Below are 15744 nucleotides of genomic sequence, written 5' to 3' on the forward strand. Positions count from 1 at the left end.
TAAATGGAGACAACAAGATGCAAATAACCAGCCCAAGGTCAGAAGGAGGATGGTTGGAGGGAGGAAATGAGCCCAGGCAGCCCCGCTCGAAATACCCGTATCCCCACTGCCCCGTTTCCGCATGTCCCTGCTCCCCGCGTAAGGAGGGAGGACAGAAAACGTCTCCATCCATCTCCCTCCCAGACACCCGGGCAGACTCTCCTCCTCCACGTCTGCGTTCTGTCATTCTCTTAGGTGAGGAGGTGCTGCTGGGCCGGTCCAGATAAACACTAATTTGGAGTCAAAATTCTGATTTTCTAGGGCAGCTGCCGTGAAAATGCTCCCGAGTCTTAAACCAAGACCCCAGAGCCACGGGCTGAATTGGGGGGCTGGGCCACGTGTGATCCGCAGGGCGGAGCTGGTTGCATCTTCTCTGCAGGACTCCGTCTCCTCTCTGCCGCCGCCGCCAGAGGGCGCACGTGGAGGACCGTCTCCAAAACGGCCGCTGTCCGTCCTTCCCCTCCCTGCGTGCGCCCGGGAATTCTCCCATCAAGAGGTGGAGTCTGTTTCCCTTCTGCTCGACTCTGGGCTGGCCTTGACTTGATTTGACCACTAAGAGAAGTCTCAGCTAATCACTCCCTTTCCCCAAACCCTCTAAAGCCTTCCTATGTCTCTAAAGGTCAAAGCCAGAGTCCTTATAACAGTGAGACCTTCTGGGTCCAATACCATTGCCCAATTGGAAGTATTTAATTTTAAATTAAATAAACGTGGACATCCATTTCCTCAGCCATACCAGCCCCATTACAGGTGCTCAAAGGCTGCACGTGGTCAGTGCAAGTAGAGGACATTTCCACCACCGCAGAACGTTCTCTGGGACAGCACTGGTCTGCTCACTCTGTCCCCATGTCAGCTCTCTGCCTCGTGGCCCACTCTCTCTGACTCCAGCCAACCCCTTGCTGTTCAGGGAACACGTGGAACATGTTCCTGCCTCGGGGCCTTTGCACTTACTGTCCCCACTGCCCGGAGTGCCCATCCCGGGACATCTGCATGGATCTGTCCTTCGTTCTGTGCGGGTCTTTCTTCACACGTCACATGCCCAGGCAAGGTCACCCTGACCACACCGTTAAAAGTCTCACTCTTCCGGCCCATCCGCGCCTTATTTTTCAGAGTCCCTTTGTTTCTAAATAGCGCACTGACTGTTTTCGTCAGGGGGCTCACTAGAGGGAGTTGGTGACACGAGTTTTGCAGGCAACGTGCAGAAGGGGAAGCCGCTGCCCAGAGCCCGGGGCACGGGGCGGCCGAGGCTCCGCGCACAGAGCGGAGGGGCCTGGAGAGGGACCCAGGAGCCCTGGCTCACGTCGCTGCTGCCGCCACCGCAGCCCCAGCCGCCTCCACACAGCGTCCCGCCTCTATCGCTTCCAGCTGCCACCAGTGCCCACGGGCCACCAGCAGCCGCGCGGCGGGCAGAGGAGTCGGGACGTGGCTGAGGCTGAGGGTCCCAGCCAGTGATGGGGCGGGGGTGGGTGGGTGAGCGAGGGGAGCTGGGCAGGGACCCTCCGGGCTCCGGAGACGAGCGTGTGGTGCGCCCGGCGCGTCCCCAGCTTCTGGCCAGTGCCCGCGCACGGGGGCCGCGCAGTTTCCAGGTGTCGAAGGACTGACGGACGGACGGGCTTGGCGAACCGGACCCACAGGCGCCGGCGAGGAAGGCGCTGGGACGCTGCGCCCTGGCGGGAGGGAGCCGAGCGGCGCGCGCGCCAGCGTCTCGGGTCCAAGGAGCAGCTGCGTCCAGGCCCCGAGACCGCACGGGAAAGCGCGGCGCGCGGGGCCCACGCAGGCCCCTCAGCAGCGCGGTCGTCCCCGCGGGAGCCCGGGGACACGGTGGAGCGCGGCTGCCTCCGGAGGGAGAAGGCAGCGTCCTGGAGGAGGCGACGGCCCCGCGCGCACCTTAAAGGACGCGAACCCAGGCCCGGGGCTGGGCGCTGCGGCCGCGGCGGGAAGCAGCACGGACAGACGCAGGCGCTCGGGAGCGTCACCCACCGGGACAGATAATAAGTCTCCTGGAGACGCACGGGGTCCCGCATTAGACAGTGACGTCCGCGCGGAGAGCCATCGTGTGGGCGCGGCCTGAGGACTTGAGCGCGAGAGGAGTCGCGATCGTCACCTGTTCGGCTGTGCGGGGAGCCCTCACTGAGAAGGTGACACTGGAGCGAAGACCCGAAGGAGGCGAGGGGTGAGGCAGGCGGACCCCTCAGGGAAGCGCATCCAGGAGGCGGGAACGGCCGGTGCCAACGCCTCGAGCCGGGGCTGGGACGGTGAGGGTTGATCCGGCGTCGTCACGACCCTTCCGTGCCCGGCCTCGGTGCTGCGTTTGCCTGCGTGCGGGTCTGCAGAATGAATAGATTTGGAGTGAGTGTGTGTATGTGCTTCTGTGGATAGATTAGGCTTGGAGGAATGAGTTTGGGTTCCCTTTCACTGCCGTTTCCCAGATGAGGAAACTGAGGCTCAGAGAGGTGTGGAAGGGAGTCAGTCCCGGTTTGTCCTACGCCGGGGCTCCCTGGCATAACCACATAGTCGTATTAGCGGCTCAGAGCTTGATGCCGCGGTGTCCCGCTCCCAGACCCATCCCCTACCCAATCTCGGAGCCCACCCACCCCCTGGCAACCCTGTTTCGGTCCCTCGGCCAGCTAAAGTCACGAGACTCTGGAGAATATGGTTGGGTCCTAAAACTACTGACAGAGAAGATTGGGAATTCCGGGGACACTATACGACGTCCTTCCTTCTACCCACCACTCGGGATGGGGAGAAAGACCACACGAGCTGCGGCGCCCATGATGCCCACCAGAGGGCGCTCCAGGACCGCCAGTTAAATGTTTTCCGCGCACTGATCCAGCGCCAAAGCTTCGCTCGGCCTTTGAACGCCAGGCTGCCAACAGGGGACATTCCTGGAGGACAGAGGTCTTTCAAGCGAGGACCTGGGATCAGCCTTACCTGGGAACTTGATAGAAACGTATATTCTTAGACTCACTCCACACCTAAAGCATTCTATGTTTTAAAACGCCCTGCAAGCGATTCTGAAAACCCCTACTCCGAGATCTGATCATTTCCAGGAGGCCTAGAGTAGCGGGTGCACATTGGAACCACCCCGGAAGTTTTAGGTTCTGGGTGTCCCCTGCCAGACCCTAGGCTAGTTCCAAGAAAATCTCTGGGCATGGGGTCTTTGAAAGCTCCCATGTCCTTCCTTCCACGTGGCGGCCAGGGATGGGAACTGCTGCCCTAGCATCTTATGTAAAGAAACGGCCACCCTGAGCTATAAAAAGAATGAAAGGAAATGATGTCCCTTGGGCTGATTCGAGCTCTGATGCATCAGGTCTTCAATCCTCTCAGCAATCCCGGGAGGAAAGCCCTACGATGAGCCGTTTTCAGATGAGTAAATGGAGATGCAGAGGCACAGAGAGGTTAAGTAACCAGCCCGCAGTCACACCGCATGTAAGCAGAGATGCTGATGGTGAGCCGGGCAACCTGACCCTAAATCCCTCCTCGCCCCATCTCCCTGATGGTTTCCTCTCTTCCTGTCACACAGCAATGGGGCTTGGGAAGTGGGGCCCAGAAAGTCCTCTCCTATTGCGGGGTGGCATCTCTATGTCTGTGTTCCATTTTCTCTTTGGTGACAGTTAGGAGCGGCCAGACCAGTCCAGATAAAGGCTGGTTTGGAGGCAAAACTCTGGTTTTCTGGAGTGTTCATCCCTGAAAATCACAGCCTATTTGAATCCACCACCCCAGAAGCACAAATGGGCTGTATTTAAGGACTAGGCTCTGCTGGCACCATTCAAAACCCCCTTGGATTAAAAAATAATTCACCTGGGACTGTCTCGGGTTACCCAAGGGACCTCCAGCTCTGGTGTCTCACTGGATGCTCATGTCTGGGACGCTGGGGAAAAGAGGAACAAACTGAGAATCAGCAGGAGGATGGATTTGCTCAGTCTGAGTGTTCTGGGTCTCTCATCATCTCTGGTCCCCTCATTTTACCTTCCAGCAACCCAAACAAGCCATGTCCCCCAGCCAGGAGGCCAATGTTGTTCCAGACTGGTAGCAGCCGACAGCCCCCACTGCCACCACCAACCAGAATGCTCACCTGCCACTCCAGAGATGGCTCTGCCCACCTGGTTACCACCTCTCCCCAAAGTCCATCCCTCCAGGTGGGTTCCACACCTGGTTTCTTCCAAAGTCCACTAGAGGCTCTTTCTTGCCAGGCAACACCTAGTTGGAAGGGGCTCAGCATCATACAGCGGTGACCACTTCCAGGGCCGGGGCGGGTGAGAGTGTATCATTCTTCAGTTCCAAGGGAAAAAAGCTGAGAAATTCAGGCCAGGGCAGAGCTGGCTGTTAGTTCTTCTCCTCCGTGAATTAATCTCCTTTTCTCCTTCAGCGAGGCTGGGATGTGGTCGTTGGCTGTGTTTTTCACCGGCGGCCATGGGGGTGGGGGGACACGAACAATACGGAGAAATGTCCCCCAGCCCCCATGGGGCCTTAGCAACCCAATCTCTCCCCGACTGTGAGCATCAGTCACAGCACACTCCACATCACGTGCCCGCATTTTGGCCTGTTCCTATTGCAATGATTTGTCACTGTCCAATGGCCGCGAGGCCCCAGGAGATGTTCCTGGGACTTGACCAAACAGATTCCTGGGCAGCACAGCCAGTGTGAGCAAACCCCCGGCCCTGGAATCTGAATTCAAATGCATTATCTAGATCATTCTTCTGTCCCTTGTAAAGTGTGTGAAGTGTATAAACTGCAGGCCCGGGACCCTCAGAGCCTGCAGAACCCAGGGATGTGGGGTTGGCAAGCAAAGTGACATAAACACGGGTCAGCAACATGGAGGGTGGGAGTGGAGGGGACGCAGGAAGTGACAAAGCCACCCCAGAGCATTCTTCAGCAGCCAAATCCAAAGCTGAGAAGTAAGTTTTGTAAACATTTTTATTTGCATGTTGGCATGCGCCCTCTTTGCAAGTTCAAGGAGGCAGTCAGTGTGAAATGTGCAGGCAAAGGGGACACGAGAAGGGGGGGGTGGGAATTCCTCCCCAGCCTCATTCCCTCTTGCAATCACCTGGAGTTGCATTTGACGAAGTCAATGCATCTGCTTTGTATGGGGTTCTTTCGTTACACTCCTTGGGTTACTACAAAGAGTCTGTATCTTTAAAATCAATGCATGAAAGATAAAATTTTAACATGAAAAGAAAAAGGGGTGATAGGTGCGGAAGTGAGGGATGCTGCCCTGGCCCTCGCTCTACCTCCATGTTCAAGTATGGAGGCAGGAAGATCAGCTCCATCCAAACGTGGTGGCAGGTGAGGGGTGCCCTGCGGCCTCCCTGCCCTCGTCTCACAGTGGGTCCTCCTGCTCTCTGTGCTCTGCTTCTGCTCTGGCCTCAGCCCTCAGCACCCTGAGGCTCCTGGCCTCGCCTGCTCTGGAGACTCTCCTGGGCAGGGCTGGCAGCCGCGGAGTGTGCCAGAAGGCTCTCCGGCGCTTGCAGAACCATGAAAAGCGCCCAGGGGTCTGGAACCTCACTGTCTTGACTTGTTTCCGGGCCCTAGCTCCTGGGGTTGCTCCTGTGGCCCCCCGAGCAGCTAAGGCTTCAGCTTCCTGGACAGCTGGGGCTTCTGCCCTCTGATTATGTGCAGCTTCTACTCTCTGGTCAGCTGCAGCCTCCGCCCCATCAGATGCAGCCTCTGCCTCCTGGTCAGCAATGGCCTCTACCCCCTGATTACCTGCAGCCTCCACTCTCTGATTGTCTGCAGCCTCCATTCTCTGATTATTCACAGCCTCCACCCCCTGGTCAGCTATGGCCTCTGTCCCCTGAGCCGTGGATTCTGCTTCCTGCCTCTGGCACCGCCTGAAGGAAGCCCAGCTGATCTTAGGCTTCCATCGTCTTGGCGGGATCTCAGGCTCCCGCCCATCTCCCGCGTTCTCGGGGCCAGCGCTAGCTGGCACCCCATCCCTCTCCACCCTGGTGGAAGCCTGCTGGGCCTCGCCCACTCCCGGGCTGGTCCTGGGCGCCCAACCCTTCACCCTGCGCTTCAGCTTTCCCCAGGACACTTGGCTGACATATTCTCGCCACCTGTCTGCCTTGGACGGTTGGGGCCCCGGGTTCTCCTCAAACATGGGCACAGGCAAGTGCACGCGGCGGCGGAGGGGCAGCGGGCCCGGTTGCTTCTCCCCGCGCCGGAGGAAGGCCTCCACCAGCTCCTCGTCGTCCTCGCTCTCCACGTCGCTCCCCAGGAACTTGCTGCCCAGGTAACTGACGGGCATTTTGCGCACCTTCCTGCCGCGCCCCGAGCCTTCGCGGTCCTTGGCACCCTTCTCTCTGGAGGTCTCGAAGTCGCTGAACTCGCTGTCGCTGGCATTGCTGCTGTCATAGGTGCCCACGACAAGCCGAGGAGGAGGGGTCACCATCTGCTGGACTCTCCTCCTCACTCGGGGCTCCTTGGGCTTTTTGGGGGGCTGGGGAGGGTGCGGGGTGCTCTTCTCAATGATGCGGACCACGTCCTCCAGGGTGCGGCCTTCTTCCTCCAGAAACTGGGCCAGGCGCTCCCGAAATTCCGCCTCCTTGGTGGCGGGCTTGGAGATGACCCTCCAGACGCCCCCCGCCAGCCTGACCTCCCGGGGGATGAGCAGGGAGTCTACGTCCTCCCCAATGCGCAGCACCCCCACCGTAGAGTCCTCCTCCCTGCGGAACACCTTGCCGATTTTCTTAAAGGTCCCCACGGGCTTCAAGGCTTCCACGAGGACGTCCAAGTCCACATCTTTACAGACGTCGGGGACGCTCCAGAGGATCAGGCAGTCAGGGGACGGGAGGAACCCCCAGGGGAACCACCCCCCCACGTGGCTTTTCTCGAGGGTCTTTAAGATCTCCAGGGTGAAGTCTGGGGTGGGGGCAGCAAGCCCAAACTGCACGAAGCGCCTGGTTTCAGGTGGTGAAGAGGGGGTTGGGCGTCTCTGCAGCGCGGGCCGCTCCGAGTCTCACCTCGCCAGCCGAGAATGGCCGACACCTCCCGATCTCTCTGCCTGCAACAAGTCCCGTCTGGACTAAGGCAGCTCCCCCGAAGGACCGGTGGGATCCAAGTTCCAGGATGCTTACGTGAGCCGGGGTGAGGGAGGTCAGTCCTGAGGCTGAAAAAGCCACCACAAACTCCAGAGGTGGCGTCCCGGCTCCAAGTTGGGGCGCACGCGCTGCTGGTGGCTCTTCCTGCCCCAGGCGCCAGGGACGCGCCTGGAACTTGGGAGGGGACTTCGCAGACAAAGACGGCTCAGCCGCGGCTATTCAATATGGCCGAGGCTCTTGGAGGAGGCAGCCCAGCCCCCCGGGAGGGTCTCCCGCCCCTCGGCAGGCTGCCACCCCTGTCCAGGCTGACCTTGACGCGCCTCCCGCCTCCCAGCCCGCGCGCGCGCGCGCGCGGAGCTTTGGAGCTGGAGCGCAGGAAGTTCCTCCTCGCCCTCCCCCAGGGTGAGGCCCACCTTTCCCCTTCTCATCTTACACACCCCGACTCGGGAAGACTGACAAGGGGGCTGTCCACTCCCTTCGGGGCGCCCTCACTCCCCTCCCTTACGGGGGTGTGGCTGTGCCCCGGGCCTCGCTGGGGCCGCCGCGTCCCAGTGGGGACACGCGCCTAGGCCCACGTCAGCACCTTCCCTGAATAAGGCAGCAATTCCCAAACCTCCCATCCTAAATGTGCGGGTTCCAGCCGAGCCCCGGAGGCGGGTGTGCTAATGAGGCCGTCCTTTCGAAGGCCGCTGACACTGTATGTTACCATTCTAAACTGACGTGACTTCTGATACCAGCGATTCCTACCTCTACACCCGTGCGTGTGGGTGGAGAAAGTGGTACCAGGGTCCTATTGCACCCGCGGCTCGCGTGCGACTTGTCACACAGCAGGCGCTCAATAAATGTTTTGGAGTGAAGCGAATGCAGGAACCCAATTGTTCATCAATAGGGACAGACTCAGTTGTATGGTCTATTCTTACTGTGAAATACTGAGCAGCTATGAAAAAAGGATAGTCCAGTTTAAGGGCGCACTTCCTGTGTCCTAGGCGCCATTGTAAGAGCTTTCTATGAATCAGCTCATGAAATCCTCACCATAACATGAGACAGGCAATATAGTCATTCCCGTTTTCTAGCTGAGGGAATAAAGTCGTTTGCTCGAGGTCACACAGCCAGGAAGCCACTGAACCTGGAGTTGAATCATCTGAAATAGTCTGGGGTGTGTGTGTGTGTGTGTGTGTGTGTGTGTGTGTGTGTGTGTGTGTACATGTCCTCACCACATGTACGAACCCTGCCAACAATGGCTCTTTCTGGGGAGGGGGGCCTTGGAACCCCAGAGGTAGCAGAGACAGGTACTTTTCACTCCATATCCCTTTCGTTTGCTTGGAGTTTTGGCAATCCACGAGGTTCACTTGGGTCAGGACTCCTGGGACGTGGAGGTCAGGATTTGCAAAGCCGGCTCAGCAACCCTGTGCACAACGATGGCGCTGGTAGCGATGATGGTTAACTTGCACAAAGGGTCTCCATGGAACCAGGCGACTGGCTAAGAGCCAGACTAGGCCTGTCCTTTTGGACTCTCAGCGCTGTCGGGTAAGGCGGGTGCCTTCGCTACCGTCCTCTTACAAATGGGAAAACTGAGGCTGGTTGAAGTTGCCCAGCTCTAAGTGGAGGGGCTCATATTTGAACTTGGGCGCTGGAGTAACCATCTGGGCAGGCTCGGAGGACACAGGGGATCCTCACTGCTTGCCCAGAGCCACGGAAACACCTCTTACTGGGCTCCCCATTCCCCCCTTCCATTCCCATCCATTCCCACTGGCAACTGGAGGGATCTTTTAAAACCATAAGTCAGAGCTGTCTCTATTCTCCTTAAAATCCTCATCTCAGAGTAAAATCGAAGTCCTCACTGTGGCCCACCAAGCCTCACCAGATCTCCCTGACTTTCCTCTCTTCACTCCACTGCACTGCTCCTCCAATACTCTATGCCCGCCCCAACCTCAGGACCTTTGCACATGCTGTTCCCACCCCCGAATGTTCCGCCCCCACCTTCTCTGGTAATCTCTCTCTCTGCTTAAACGGCACTTTTTTTTAGGGGAGTGATTCCGTCTCTCTGCCCCCTCAACCCTCTCCAGGGTCCTGTAGCCCAGGAATCCTTATCCACACCATGAACCTTTCCAAGATAAAGAATTTCAATGCAGAGTTGCATCCATTGCATTACAAAGGAAACCAATTATAATAAAATGCCACCGTTAAAAGGAAAATTCTAACAGCAAAAGCCCTGTAAAATCATGACTTTAATATGAATACGGTGTAGTTTTATTTAACTCAATGACATGTGACTTTATATAACTCCTGAAGGGAAAAGACAGATGTTTAGAGAAAGAGGGAAGGGGTAGAGATTAAAGAAGGGAAGGGAGAAAAGGAAAGAAAGAAGGAAGAAAGATGCTTGGGGTCGGGAGAGGTTAGGGTCTCGGAAAGGCCTTTGCACAATGGTTGGCTCACTTCGTTTTTTTTTTTGCTGTTGCTTGGCTGGATTTTCTCCTCCTCACCAGTCTGATCCCAGCCGACCCTCTCCGCCCCGCGCCTGGCCTCGCGCGGTCCCGCCCCTCCCTTTTGCTGAGTCTCTCGTCCCGCCTCCCATCGGTCTCCATGACAACGAGGAGACACTCCGAGTGTGCTCCGAGACCGTGGGGCGCCAGAGCGGCGGGGACGCGCTGCTCCCCGGCCTCGCATCCCTCCCTTAGGTCTGATGCCCCAAATAACCTCCCCTGAGAAGCTGCTACGAAGAGGCTGGAAGCTAAAAATCTCCCTGTTTGAGGACTAATGGCTTCAGAACCCAAGACAATGACCTCGCGGACGAGACATTTGGGTTGTTTTTTTCTCTTTTTTTGGCGGAAGGAGGGGAGGATTATCCTAGAAATGAAAACCTCAAACTTTCGACATTCTTACAAAATTTGCCAATTTCTGAGCAGTTCGCTGTGGGTATTTTAAATTGCCCAGATCTCTGGCAGGCAAGATCCTTCTCCAGTCACTCCCCGCCCTCCCCAAAAAAGGATAATTATAGCTTTCACTTTTATATTTGTTTAAAATAAAGGAAAATCAGAAACGAAGGGGGGAAGAAAGTAATACATGGCCCCAATCTCTCCAGTTTCACTGGGTTGCTGTTAAAATAATAATAATAATAATAATAATTAGTAATTTTAAAGGTGATGCACATGCTAAGAAAATGCTGAAGTTACAGAAAGGTGTAAAATGAACTGCAACACCCCGCCCCCAGCCTTAAGCCTCCATCCTCTTCCCCTAAAGTAACCACAGTTAATTATTGCTGTACTGTTCCAGAAAAGAAAAAAATGCTTGCTTTAGTACATGTGTAATTTTAAGATTTATCCCATAGGGATTTTCACATGATCCTGAATTATTTTCATCACAGTACTTGCCACTTCCTGGTAATTTTTTATTTATTTATTGTCTCACCCTGTTAGAATATTAGCCCCAGGAAGGCAGAGATATTTGTGTCATTTACTCACTACTGAATGCTCAACATCTAGAACAGTTCTGCTATGTGCTCAAAATATTTGATGAATGAATGAGGAGATTGCAGTAGATCGATTACTATAAAACTTGCTTTTTTCACTTAATAGCATGTCTCCAAGTCTTCTGTAGGCCTGCAAGGTGAGAATGTGATAATCCTGATGAGTCACTTTAACTGAGGACATACTTTGTCCCCCACCCTGAGCATTTTCTCTCTTCATCCTTACAAACCCTCCTAAGCTACTGGAAGCCCATGGGGTAGAAGAAAGCTGTGTGTTTTATGTTCTCTTGGCCATGAGATCTGATAATACCTCTTTTAAAATAATGCAATGCTGGAAAACTTCGGGTAACCCGTGGAAGCGGTTTTCAGAACATTTTTTTTAGCACCCAGATATCTTGTCCTTCCAAATGGACTCAAACAGTGTTCCCCAACGCATCGAAGAGCATGCTGATTGCATTAGGATATGTTTATTTTTTATTTTTTTTTAGGTTTGTACAATACAGCATCGACCACAAATAACAACGAAGAGTTTTAACTGAACCCACTTTTGAAATTGGGGATTTACAAAGGCCAGATGCAGACTTATCAGCAGAACGTCCCAATTTACTTGAGAATTTTTGAGGATCTGCTATGCCAGTGATGTCCTGACAGACAGATAAGCAGCTTCAAAGGGGATCGGTTTTGCATGACCGCTCGTATTGCAATCTCAGGAAAGTCTTCAACTGGTCCAGAGCAACTCAAAAAAGAAGGGACAGAAGATACGGGTTTACAGGCAACATTGAAAAACTATGCACGTCGTGTATCGAGAACATGAACACCGAATGGGAAACACCCGAAACCCAAAATAAGCACAAATGCGGTCTCGCTACTGCAGTATGACAATGAGAAATGTCACACTGTCCCTTGTTACTATATAATGATTGTGCCTTGACGGGGGAACAGCACGCGACCAACACATGCACCTGAGGTTATGGAGCAGGTATTCAAGCTCAAAGTCTGAGGAAATATGAACACGGTAGTAAAATATTCTGTGAGTGGGTGTGGTAGGCAGGGCATTTACAAGGAAAAAAAAGATGGATAGGGACAGACGAACATATAGACCAGGGATGAGCTTGCAAGAAGTTCAGATATGTGTGTGGGGAAGGCAGGAAAAGCTCTATCTCAACCATTGCACAAAAGAGATATTGAGGGTAATGGTCCAGATGCAGCTTGGGGAATGGACGGAAATCCGAGTCTCACAGGTTTTAGGTTATGTCAGCACACGTGAACTCTAAAAATTTCTTCTCTGTCTTGACACCTGCTGAGAGTTTGTGACTCTCTGAGCATGGGTCCCTTCCCTGCCCCCGGGGAAGCCAAGGTTGGTGTGTAGAATGAGACCTCCATCTTTTGGCTCTGCTAGGGGGATAAAATGGAGTCACCTCTCAGAAATAAGAAAGGGGGTAGGTTGCTGGAACTCACAGACATAATCGCCTACCCCAGTAACACATTGGGGGTCTCCAGTGTTGCAATTCGATAGGCAAGAATCTGAGCATGCGAGCACATGTAAATTACATTTTTTGCAAAGAAATTTAACTCAAACCTTAGCAGATCCCTGAACTAATGAAAGTTTGGAATCCACAGGTCAGACATCTGGATTTTACTTGATTGGGGTTTTTTTACCTTTTTTTTTTTTTTTTTTTTTGGTTCTTCCCCAACACAGGGGATTTGGGGACTTGGGGACTCGATCTTAAGGCCGTTATTGGATAACTCTTGAAGGTGATCTCTTTAATTATTTACCTCCAATTCCCTGGAAGTCTCGCTTTTTGTTCTTTAGAGAGTGGAACTCGCCCCTTCCCCCAAGTCAGAGCTTCTGGGATTTAATTCGGGGAGATTTGCACCCTCACCCCAGGCGCCAATCAAAGCAGAAGGGTTCCCCAGCCCCCACCCCCCCCCCCCCGTCTGACCATCCCTGCGAGGGAGAAAAAGTTCTTTGCGTCGCGTCACGTACAGAGCAGTGAGTTCCTCAGACGTGGCGCGCAGGCGGCTCACTTTGTCAGGCGTTGGTTTCTGCTCGTCATGTGCAAAACGGGGAGGCCCACAATGGATAAATTGTGCCAGAGGTACCTTCAAGATACATCCTTTTAAGAGACTAAAAACGGCTCTAAACTTGCAACGGCAGGATTTCCAGCAGTACCCAAAGCTACAGCGGGTGGTGCTTCCTTCCCCGCCACACACACCCGGCATCACGCCGCAGTGGGGTGAGGGGGTGGGGGATAGCGACATTTCTCCTGCGACCACTCTGCCATGTTCTTCCTGCTTGGGTTTTCCTCAACTCTGGCGAGAGACTTTTTACAAATCTTGGAATCCCGGACCGGGTTTCTCTCCCCTTCCATTTTCCTGCAAACATCTGCTTACGCAGGCGCGAGGTAGGGGTGGGGGGAAGCCCGCGGTCTCCATGGCAACAGCCCTTAGCTCGGCTTGGCTCCTTCTGCGACTGCGTAGCTGGTCCCGCGGGGTCTTCGGGTTGTTAGACGTAGTTTGTGGGTCTTTGAGACCCTTCCTCCCTCAGATGTTACCCTCCCTCACCCACTCAAATAATACCCACCCACATACTCAGGTGTTACTCCCACAAATATTACTCACTAAAACTCACATATTACACATATTCTGGTGCTCCCCACAGGCTCAAATGGTACCCACGCCCACTCCCATGCAACCCACAAGTTCGCTCAGATAAAAATGCCCACCGTCACTCACACTAGCCACACGTGACCCGTGCTCACTCGGACGATGCCCATTTTACTCAAATGTACCGACTCACGTGATCTACACTCACTTGCATTCCCCAAGCTCATTCAGAAGGTGCCCACGCCCACTCTGCTGACGCCCCCCCCCACCTCAGCAGCCCCCACGCCCACCCCGCGTCACCTCACGGCTTCTTGTCGGATGCATGGTGCCGCCGGCGGTTTTTCCTGTGCTTCCGTTTGCCCCTCTTGGCCTCTCCGGCCTTGCTCTCCTTCTCCTCCGAGTCCAGCGGGGGCGCCCTGTCCACCCCGGTGCTGGCCCCAGCCCCCGGCTTCTCCCGCGGCGCGGACACGCAGCACTTCCCCGCAGGCGGCTCTCTGGGGCCCGTCGGCGCCGTAGGGCACAGTTCCTGCCTGAGAACCCGGGCCACGTCCTCCACTGTCCTGCCCTCGCTCTGCAGGAAGAGGTTCAGCTTGCTCAGGAACTCAATGTCCTGCTTCCGTGGCATGTAGACCACTCTCCACGTGCCGCCCTTGCCCTTGATCTCCTTGGGGACCACCGCATAATTGATGTCTTCCGCCAGCCTGATGATGGCCGCCTTGGACCGCTCTTCCTCCAGAAAGGCCTTCCCCGCCACCTCGAACTGGCTCAGAGGTTTTAGGGGGACCCGGATGATCTCTTCGAATTCGTCATGGCGACAGTCCTCCGGGATCCCCAGGATCATCAGGGACTTGTAACTGTCCACCTCGAGGGCCCTGCACCCGTGCTCCAGCAGCGCGATGTCCTTGACGCCGAACAGCATTTTGCCCAGCTCTCTGAGGCAGCAGTAGGCCTTCTGGCGCACACCTGTGCGGCCCCGGGAATCCGAAAAATTATCCAGGATGCCTGACCCCTTCAGCAAGGCTACGCGAGAAGATCGTTCACCTCGGTCAAGGACGCCCCTGACCCCGTCCGCAGGGCCGCACAGTCTCCAGCCGTCTGTGGCCTCCCCCGGAGAGGCCTCTTGGGAATTCCCAGGGACTCGCGAAGAGTGAGGCAGAGGTGGGTGTTTGCCAGCTGGCTCGTGGCTCCCGGGCTGAGGCTGCACGAGGGAGGGTCTGCAGATGCGGCTTCCCTTTCTTGGCGGTGGCCTCCGAAGGTCTTGCAGGCCCTGGAAGTCTCAGCAGGTCTGAGACTGCTGGTCTCCCGGGAGGCTGCTACCACCGGGGTGTAGTGGGTGGAGGCCTGGCAGGCAGAGTAGAGACTCCCTCACCGCTGGCTCCGGGGCTGCCCTCACTGCCCCGTGGCCTGGCTAACACGATTTGGCCGCTGCACTTACTCCCGCAGTGACGTCACGACTCCTTCCGCTCTGCGGCCCAGCAATCTCCATGACAACCGCTAGAGTATCGCCTCTGCCATTGGCCGGGCCCAGCCGCATTGAAATCAGAGTCTGAGTGGGTCGTTTGGAAGTGAAGGGTCAGCTACCCGCTTTAAGAAATACCCCCACCCTTTATCCTTTGGAAAAATGGCTGATTCTAGAGTCGTGGGGACAGGGGAGATATAAAATGAACCTGGAACATTTGGGGGCGATCAGAAAGTAAAGAATGATGAAAACAGGTGGAAAGACACAGGAGCCAGCTTGATGGGCGCCCACCGACCAAGCCTGGGACAATTCGAGTATCAGCTTTAATAATAGGAGTGACAGATCATGACCCGATGAATAAAATGAAAATCCACGAGCTCATGTAGATATAAATAAATGAATAAATGGCAAGTGTGGTGGAGGAATGTGGGTTTTTACGTTATCTCATGTAAAATTTACGAATCGAAGGTAACAAAAGATCTTCACCGCGGAATGTCCTTGTTTGTAGGATACACCCACTATAATATTCAGAATGATGCACCACATTGGTAATTCACTTTCAAAATTGATTCAGAGGCGGAAAAAGTTCTTTGCACGTACTAGCAACTTTCTTGTAAGTTGTGAGTTTTAAAAAAATTTTTTTTGAGAAAAAGGAAATGTGCTGCATATGTGATCGCCTTCACAATGTCCGTCCCTCCCTACCCCAGTAATAAAAACCAAAAAGTTTGGATTGGATCGACAGCCTCCAAACTCCTTCCTCCAAGCGTGCCCATTGAATGGCTTGAACTAATCAACATAACCCCACCCCTTAGCCACAGTGATTGGTTCGGAAGTGGTCACCCAGGTAACCGAGGCCTAAGTCAATTAGTGCATTCTATCCTCCTAGTCAGAAGATTGGTTAAGGACTGGGCATGTGAACTCAAATAGTCCAATTAGAATGAAGCTCGGGACTTCTGTGCCGAGTTACAAGGAGGAACGCTCTTTCATTCCCCTTGGAACGAGAGAGTAAGTATGGGACCTCTAGGAGGCTCTCTTGGAATCATGAGAGAAGCCATTTTGTGGAGGAATTGTGCATCCTGAGAAAAGTTGATCTCAGAGAATCACCAAGAAACTGCCATTGTCCTGATGACATCATG

The 15744-nt window shown here is 54.7% G+C and overlaps 2 protein-coding genes across 2 annotated transcripts; both read right to left on the bottom strand.

The window, feature by feature from the left end:
* Positions 1 to 4935: 4935 nt before the first annotated feature.
* CCDC8 (coiled-coil domain containing 8) lies at positions 4936 to 12765 on the bottom strand. Its single transcript, XM_036232700.1, has 2 exons — positions 12759 to 12765; positions 4936 to 6993 (listed from the first exon to the last, which is right to left on the bottom strand). Exons 1-2 carry the CDS (start codon positions 12763 to 12765, stop codon positions 5357 to 5359), a joined length of 1644 nt encoding a protein of 547 aa, XP_036088593.1. The 3' UTR covers positions 4936 to 5356.
* Positions 10994 to 14569, bottom strand: LOC118611376 (paraneoplastic antigen-like protein 8C). Its single transcript, XM_036231704.1, has one exon. The coding sequence runs from the start codon at positions 14066 to 14068 to the stop codon at positions 13451 to 13453; it is 618 nt and encodes a 205-aa protein (XP_036087597.1). The 5' UTR covers positions 14069 to 14569; the 3' UTR covers positions 10994 to 13450.
* Between the last annotated feature and the right edge of the window lie 1175 nt (positions 14570 to 15744).

The sequence above is a fragment of the Rousettus aegyptiacus genome, unplaced genomic scaffold (genome assembly GCF_014176215.1).
Source record: "Rousettus aegyptiacus isolate mRouAeg1 unplaced genomic scaffold, mRouAeg1.p scaffold_m13_p_14, whole genome shotgun sequence".
In the NCBI taxonomy this organism is placed as follows: Eukaryota; Metazoa; Chordata; class Mammalia; order Chiroptera; family Pteropodidae; genus Rousettus; species Rousettus aegyptiacus.